We start from the raw sequence: 8,678 nt of genomic DNA on the forward strand, positions 1-8,678 counted from the left end.
TGGGGCTACTGCCGGTGTGTGTACACTATGATGAGATTCTTCAGAGATTTCAAACAGTTAATACTAGTAATATTATAATACTATATTATATACAAGGAGCACACCTACAACAAGCATTCATTTTCAAGTATTTCTTTATACAGCAACCTATGCCCTTTAACCTCAAAATGTGTGTGTGTGCGTGTGTGTGTTTGAAGCATGTGTATCTGGAGGAGTGTGCGCGCTTACGCACGTGTGTGTGCGTGTATCTGTAACTGTAATCACAGCAAAGATCAAAGGCAATAAGAGCAGAGCAATCAACAGAATTAACTGCCACCAACTGTCAAATGTTCCGGAACAGTGGCAGCAGCCAGAGGTGGACAGACTTGAATTTCTGGCCATTTTTGGCAAAACCATAATACCTATCATTGAACCGACTTCACTTTGAGCGTCCTGAATTCTTCCTGAACGTCTACATATGGTTTTTTTTAGGAAACATGAAAAATTAGCTTTGTTAGAGCGATCAAAAAAAACTGTTACATCTCCCTTTTTCAGAAATCTTCCTGTGTTTTTTTATATGGGAGCCAATGAGGCTGTTGGTGTTGCTTCTGTGCGTCCTACGCCCAAACTATAACTGACAGCTTTACCAGAGGATTGTGAGTGAGAAGACAAATTTTCCTACGTTTCTATGTATAAATTATTTCTGTAGAGTGGAATTTGCGGCCTGGAGCGCAGTTTTCGAATTTATTTATTTTTACTTGTGTCACGAACAATTTGTATTCCATAGAGAAAAGTAATAGCACACCGATCCCGATCAAACCGCACGTTTGGAAATATAATAGTGGGACGAAATTGCGTCCGGAAGAGGGAGAAGAAAAAATCCACAGTATAACAATGACCAGTGCTCGGTGCGATTGCCCCGTGGCCCTAATTATACAATTCTCACCCGTTTGACTGACCAGACATCCCATGAGACAAAACACTTAAACAGACAATACAAAAAGGGTGTGAAAAATAAAGCAGACTAAGCAGAGTAAAGCTAGATAAAAAGATAAATAAATGAAATGATAGACTTTGTCATTATTAATTTTAATACATTCCATTAATTTATAATTTTCTAGTAATATATATATACATATATATGGCATATCTGGATTTAAATAGTTTCAAGCACTTGGCAGAGTTTAGTTTTTATAAAATAGAGGGGGGTCTTTAGATTTGCAGAATTTGGAGGAAATAAGTAAACATTTACTATTAGGTCCAATTGTCAATTAACTGATTCCTGAACAACTAGTGAGGAAAGCATGAAACAGATACAGGCCGCACATAATTTTCTCTCAAGGCCGAATCTTAAGCAGAAGATCTCAGTTTTTATACTGTTGTTTGGTCAAACATATTCAAATTATTACTTCCAAAACACTGAGCAAGGAAGCATTCCTTAGTGAGATCATAAAGGGTGTATAAGATGAGTAAATACAGATTTAAGAGTGAAGTGGTGTATACAGTCATGGAAAAAATATATGAGATCACCCTTATTTTTCTTCAATTTCTTGTTCATAAAGATAAAATCCTGTCCTGGGAAGAAGTTAAAAAAGCAATCGAAGGCGTAATCTCAAAAATTTTCTTGATAAACCCTGCCCTTTTTTATTTTAGGATCCTATCCCCCGGGTCACACATATACCCCCATATTAACAAATATTGATAGATTTATGCCTTTTACATGCTAAAACATCAATTGCATAATTTGGGGAAAAGATTAGTAGACCATACAGTCATGGGAAATATGATAAGACCATTATTTTCTTCAATTTCTTGTTCACTTTAATGCCTGGTACAACTAAAGGTACATTTGTTTGAGCTCATAAGAGCTAAATTTAAGAGCTGATATCTAGCCATGGTTTTCTTGACAATGATTTTAGTTATTATAAAAAAAAAAACATGGAAAAGGAACAATTAATTGAAGAAAACAGTGGTCTAATATTTTTTAATGACTGTATAGTTTGCATAGATTAAGGACTTTTAATTTGAAGTATGATACCGGAAATGTCCCACCGCTATCTTGGCGCTGATTGGCTGGTGTGGCGGTTGGTTGGAAGAGAAGGCAGGGCGCTGTCGGCATCATCCAGCTTGGAGACGAGCCGCTCGGAGAACAGTCGAGAACAACGTGGATCAGAAACCATGCCGCGTGTTTATATCGGAAGACTGAGCTATCATGTCCGCGAAAAAGATATCCAGCGATTTTTTAGCGGATACGGAAAGCTTATGGAAATCGACTTGAAAAATGGGTGAGTTTTTTTAAGTGAAAATGAAAACGCGGGTTAGCTAGCCTTAACAGTAACCAACGGTAGTCATGTTAACGACGTCAGCGCTGATACATTAACATTTAATGCTTTTAATTGAATATATTTTGCTATACAGGCAAGCCAGTTTGCAAAGTGACACGCCTGGCTGTGTTTTGATCGAATATCATGACTAGTTTATTGCTGTTCTTTAACTTCTCGTGTCATCGTGTGGCAAATGTCGCATGGCCAACATGGCGTCTTTGTGTTTGCTACCGCGCGGAGCTAGCAGGCCCAGCTAACCATAACTAGCGTAGCTCGCTAGTTCAATGTAAATTAACACGTGACGCATTATTTTTATTGTTGTTATTGTATTATATTATATTTACACTGTTTCCCTTCCAGCTATGGATTCGTGGAGTTCGAGGACAACCGGGACGCCGACGATGCTGTGTACGAGCTGAACGGGAAGGAGCTGTGCGGGGAGCGAGTGATCGTGGAGCATGCCCGCGGGCCGCGGAGAGACCGAGATGGCTACGGTGGGGGTTACTGGGGTGGTGGGCGCAGTAAGTGCAGTCTATTACAAGATACCCTCTCTTCCCCTTCCCCTTGGGGTGAGGTGTCGATGTGGACTGCACAGATAACTTTTTTATTGTTAAATACTGTCGCTAATTAACTGACTCTCAGCACAAGTGTATACATATTTAACTATGGCAGGCGACTCTTGATTTTCAGGTACACTGTCACGGTTTATAATCAGAAGGCTTGAATCCCATCATAGTGTGTCATGTGGCTACACATTAAATATTGCTTAGTTTGCATGCAATCTTTAAAAGTTGTTACTCAGTAATTTTATACTCTGTTCCTGTTGACTTACATAGCGTTATGCCCACATGGAGAAATTTCTCATCTACCTTCCTCAGGGAGTTTAACTCTAATTAAAACATTTTTTGTGTGTTTTTGCCACATCCTGTTGAACAGTACATCAGGGGTTGTGACCTGCCCGTTTTTGCTCCCCCCAAGTGATCATGGGCCACTATTGATCGGTCTGTGGTTCATTATTGGGGTGGAACAATAACAAGCAAGTCAGAGTCCTCAAATAGCAGAGCTCATGCTGTTGAGTTTGCCATTAGCAAAGTAATTTGAAATCAAGGCTTTTCTTTCACAGATTGAAGTTTTCTTGGGTGATAGTTATTTTTGGAGAGCCATGTTTTGAAGGCGTGAATTTCCAAATTTGTTGTTTGCGCCACAGAAGAAAGCTATATCAAATTATTATTCACTTCAAACCTAGCTAGTGTAGTTGTAGCTTAATCATTAGGACTAGACTAACATTTTCATGTGAAATGTGTATTTTTTAACTTTGGTATATATTTTTATATTCGACATTAACAAAAGTCCTTGATGTTTCAATTTGAAAGAGTCCAGTTGCGGGCTGAGGCTGAGAGTCCATTGAGGCTAAAGATGACTGGCTAAGATGACTGCCTGTCCCGTTTGGCCTTGGCTTTCACCTTACAATGTGTGTGTGACCTTTGCCCCCCCTTGATCCTTGGCTGACCTAACCGGAAGCCATGATGACAGCAGCCTTTTGCCAATAGACCAGGGGTGATGGTGAGGATTGCCATTGGTTTCTATGTTGACAGCAAACATAAGTGGAACGGCTCAAGTAAAGAACTTACAATCAAAAATGTTGTAAGTGAGAAAACAAAATTTCAGGCCGACAAACGGTCAAAATACCAAAAGACTGGTGTATGTGTTTCTCTACACCGTTCTTTATCAATTTGATTGAACAGTGTCCTTGACCGCAACCTATGTGGATACCTCCTTTCTCTTTGTGTTACAGGGTTCGGAGGTCTTGAAAGAACATCACTGTTCATTTGTTTATGCAGCTAAAGCATCACGGTGTGATGTACCGGAGTAAGATAGGCTTTGTATAGCCGGAAACAGATGCAGTGGTGTTCTTTGCAGCAGAGAACAACAACAAAATGCTGAACAATACAAAGAGCCCGTGCAGTGGCCTGTAGATCACTTATCTGAAGCTTTGTGTTTGAAAATGGGATCAGAGGGCCTCTTTTCATTATTAAGTTCCAATTTATAGCACCTTGGACTTTTATCTGGCAAGTCACTGCCCTGTGTTCATTTGATAACCCAGACCAGTAGTTTTTTTGGCCTTGACCAGCTTGTTTTTGTTTGCTTCTAACTTTTTTTCATGTGCTGTTGTTTTTAAAGGTAGCGGTTACAGCAGCCGAAGCCGCTCTGGCAGGGATAAGTATGGGCCTCCAGTCCGTACTGAGTACCGTCTTGTCGTGGAGAACTTGTCCAGCCGCTGCAGTTGGCAGGACCTCAAGGTACACATTAAAACACAAACCATTGTTTCTCCTAAGGAGTTGGTAGTGTAGTTGTAAAGCTGTTTAGATTAAAACTCTCGACATATATGATTGTTTTTCCCAATTTATTTTTTTTTGTGTCCCACAGGACTTCATGCGCCAAGCAGGAGAGGTTACTTATGCAGATGCCCACAAGGAACGCACAAATGAGGGTGTGATCGAGTTTCGGTCCCACTCTGACATGAAGAGGGCCATTGACAAGCTGGATGGTACAGACATTAATGGACGGAAGATTCGCCTGGTGGAGGACCGACCTCGCAAACGAAGGTCTTACTCTGGCAGCCGCTCTAGGTGGGAACAATGAATATGCTCTTTGGTGCTTTCAACTTTTAGTAGTTGCCTCTGTGGCTTACCATCTCATAGCACTGATCTTGCACAGGAACTGGCTGTAGTTTTGTTTTTGACACTGTGCTTTCATCATTAGATCTCGTAGTCGCCGCCGCTCCCGCAGCAGGAGCCGCAGAAGCAGGAGCTCCAGGAGTCGCTCCAGATCTCACTCCAGGTGAGAAATGATCTTAAAAAATATTAGACCACCCTTTTTTTTCTTCTTGAGTTATGTTCATTTAATGCCTGGTAAAACTAAAGGTACATTTGTTTGGACAAATATAATGACAACAAAATAGCTCATATGAGTCTAATTTAAGAACTGATATCTAGTCATTTCCCATGGTTTTCTTGATAATGATATTGGTTATTAAGAAAACTATGGAAAATGGCTAGATATTAGCTCTTAAATTAAACTGTTACAAGCTATTTTTGTTATCATATTTGTCCAAACAAATGTACTTTTAGTTGTACCAAGCATTGAAATGAACAAGAAATTGAAGAAAAAAAGGGGTGGTCAAATTTTTTCCATGACTGTAGATTGATGGTGTTCAGGTTCTGATGTAGATGAGTATGGTACAGAGGCTATTCAAGTGAGTCAGTTTTGTTTGTGCATTCCTGTAAAGCACATTTTTTCCCCATTCTTTACAGGTCTCGTTCCCACAGCAACAAGAGACGTCGCCACTCCCGCTCTAGATCTGGAAGGAAGTCTCGCTCCAAGTCAGGAGACAGCAAATCACGATCTCGCAACCGCAGGTCCCGTTCTGGCTCCCACAAATCTAAATCTCGTTCACGCTCCCGCAAATCCATGTCCCATTCAGCTGACAGGAAATCCAAATCCCGTTCAAAGAGTCGCTCAAAGGTAAAGTCAGAGCGGGATTCTCGCAGCCGATCCAAGGAGATGTGTGTTGATAAGAAGTCCCGCAGTCGTTCGGCTTCTCCAGTGGAGAACGGAAATGAGGAACGTGTCGCCAAGTCTCCCTCGCGCTCCCCGTCCCCACATGAGGATGACCGCCGGTCCAAGTCCAGGGAGAAGCGCTCAGCCTCCCGCTCAAAGTCCCGCTCAAGGTCTCGCTCACGGTCTAGATCAGCTTCTCAGGATTAGTGGAATTAGAAAAGGGTGGCATTTCTCTCATTGAGCTTGATCCCTATGCTGTACATAATCAGCGGTGTTGTCATACTGGCTTTATGCTTCATGGTTTGTCTACTTTTCTCCTTCAGTCGTGCACTTGTCCTAAACATTTTAGCTGCAGTTTTATTAGAGGACGCTCCATGGTGACTGGACTACTTTTAGGTCTCTAAATCATCTGCCTTCCAAAAATTTAAACATTGTCTCAATTATTTTCTTTCTAAATTTGAAGTGATAATCTTAAGAGCTGCAAAGTTCATGGTTCAAGTCACTTTGTGACTTTTTCGAAAAGTTTCAACTTGATTGGTAAACTGTAGGTTAGTCCCACCAGTTTGTTTTAATCAAAATATGTATAGCTTTGCAAATATTAAGTTGTCTATATTTTACTTTATAATAGTCACATCACAGTTTGCAAGAGTTAGTTGTTTAGTTGGTAGATCAATACAATTTACAAGCACTGTAATTGCCCTCAGACCATGAACGGCTGGAGCGTCCATTAGGCATTGTTTGATGCAAATTTTTTGTCTTGTGCATTCAAACTGCATGGTTGTGGGAGAAAAGTAGTATTTGGTTACAGATTGAAGCAGTTTCCCTTTTGAGCTGCAGTCTAGATGCTTTCTCAAGGAATTGGCCAATCTTGGTGTTGCCTTGCGCCACTCAAAATGCACAACTGGGATGTAAGAACTTGTACTGAAGGAACAGCATATTTCCAGGAAAAAAAACAAAAACAAGGGTTTGTATTTCATGTTTTGAAAACTTGCATTATAGGTGGGTTATCCCTTTTTAACCTCTTGTACATAGACCGTGTGATCAGCATCAAGAACTTATTTCTTAATTTTTGTTGCTATGATGTCAACTATTTCCTTTCCTGTATCTTTGAGCAGGTAATCTGCAAAAGACCTTTTTGCTCTGAATTTGTTTGCCTAGAGCTTTGTGGCCTCTGATGCAATGTCCCGATTTTCGTGCATTTTGCTTAATTCTAAATGCAGCCCTGATGAAGTCCTTTTTCAATTTGTATTTCATCTTTTTTTTTTCTCTGCGTGTCTATTCCCAGGGTTAAGGTTTTTGTCAAGTCTCTGCTTATTTAAAGTGTGCAGCCAGTGCTGGAGTTTTTGTACTTGAAAGGAACATCATTCAAATCTCTCGAGGGTCTGTTTGTGGGTTTATAACAATCAGACTTACTGAACGCACCCCCATCTCCCCATCTTGTGGAACAGATTCATAGTATTTTTTTTCTTCATGCGAATGAGATCTAACAAATGTCCTTTTTTTATTGTATGTTCAATTAAAGATCTTAATGAAAAATACTGCTGTGTGGTGTTGCTCTGTGTGAGAATAAGAGAAACCTTGACTGCAGTATCGACATGACCTATATCCTGTTAATTATATAATAAATGCTCTTTCATTATGGAGCGGCCCTCTGGAAAAAAATGAACAGGATAGTTTTGCAGCTGTAAGAAGAAGCAGTGTTTTTAAATGTCAATTATAAGCGACCGATCTCCAGTGTCCAAACTAATCGATAGTCCACTACATTATTTTCACATCGAAAGTGGAGCGGCTGCACTGGAAGTCTTTTGGCGTTACATTGTAGCCAACGAGCGGCGGTGACTGTACTGGCGGCCCACGCATGCGCAGTCTGAGCCCCGGAGCCGCAGGAGATCATAGCTGGTAAGCCAAATTTCAGTTCCGAATTGATCTGCAAACACGAATTTATTTCACATTTATGATACACCTCTATTTATAGCAGCCACGAACATCTTTAACCTACACACGTTTAAAAGGGACAAGTGTAAATATGTGTTTTTGTTGGCGTCCGTTGTGGATATCATCAACCACAAAGCTTTCCACCTTAAAAATATATACATTTGACAATACCACGCGTTTAATTAACCTATCGAGTTAAATACTTTTAAATAAAACAAGTAGTCGCACCGATGTTACAGAGATATCTAACATGCTTAACGTTGTTGTGAGGTGAAAATGTTTCTCATTCATTTGAAATGCAGCCGGAATGGGAGACAGGGTTCATTTTTCACTAAATGGGATTTTCACAGCATTTAAGACACTGCTTTTATACATTTTTTTTTGCCTCAATGATTTTTTTTTCCCTCCGCCATTTTAACTGAAATGTATTTTTCGAATATGTGTGGACTTAGAAGCGTGTGCGTAAATATTGTTGGTGTGCCACAATTATTGCCTTTTTTTCATTGGAGGTAATGGATGGCTGTTAAAAAGTCACACGGGGTCATGGCTGTTAATGGAAGCTTCTGCTCTGCCATCATGTTGTAAATGCCACCTTTAAAAGTTACTCATTTCATCTTTTTTTTTAAGTTGGAGAGGAAATATCAAAAATAAAAAGTGTTTTTTTTTTTTGTTGTGGGAATTTTTAAATACATTTTTTGATAAGACTTAATTCATATTTCACAGAACCATTTTAGGAAAAAAATAAGTATAAATGTAGAGAAAAGTGCCCATCAGCAGTTTCCATGGTGATATAAAATACAAAAATGTTGTCTTGTAATTTTTTATGTATGCACAAAAGTGGGTTCAACTGCACCAGAAAGCATAGCGTTTTTTTTTTAT

At 39.8% G+C, this 8,678-nt stretch overlaps 1 protein-coding gene across 2 annotated transcripts; it reads left to right on the plus strand.

The window, feature by feature from the left end:
* The first annotated feature begins 2,087 nt into the window (after positions 1–2,087).
* LOC131971692 (serine/arginine-rich splicing factor 6-like) lies at positions 2,088–7,402 on the plus strand. Of its 2 annotated transcripts, none has more exons than XM_059333246.1 (6): positions 2,088–2,264; positions 2,664–2,824; positions 4,485–4,603; positions 4,731–4,933; positions 5,067–5,144; positions 5,618–7,402. In XM_059333246.1, the coding sequence occupies exons 1-6, from the start codon at positions 2,158–2,160 to the stop codon at positions 6,069–6,071; spliced, it is 1,122 nt and encodes a 373-aa protein (XP_059189229.1). In that variant the 5' UTR covers positions 2,088–2,157; the 3' UTR covers positions 6,072–7,402. The 2 variants fall into 2 exon arrangements, with proteins under 2 accessions (XP_059189229.1, XP_059189230.1); XM_059333247.1 differs by having other exon boundaries at positions 2,664–2,797.
* The last annotated feature ends 1,276 nt before the right edge of the window (positions 7,403–8,678 follow it).

The sequence above is a fragment of the Centropristis striata genome, chromosome 5 (genome assembly GCF_030273125.1).
Source record: "Centropristis striata isolate RG_2023a ecotype Rhode Island chromosome 5, C.striata_1.0, whole genome shotgun sequence".
NCBI classification, from domain to species: Eukaryota; Metazoa; Chordata; class Actinopteri; order Perciformes; family Serranidae; genus Centropristis; species Centropristis striata.

Coding starts and splice junctions, on each gene's coding strand:
- LOC131971692 (XM_059333246.1), top strand. CDS start 2,158: ATGCCGCGTGTTTATATCGGAAGACTGAGCTATCATGTCCGCGAAAAA. Junction 4,934..5,066: donor TACTCTGGCAGCCGCTCTAG/GTGGGAACAATG, acceptor TTTCATCATTAG/ATCTCGTAGTCGCCGCCGCT. Junction 5,145..5,617: donor CGCTCCAGATCTCACTCCAG/GTGAGAAATGAT, acceptor CATTCTTTACAG/GTCTCGTTCCCACAGCAACA.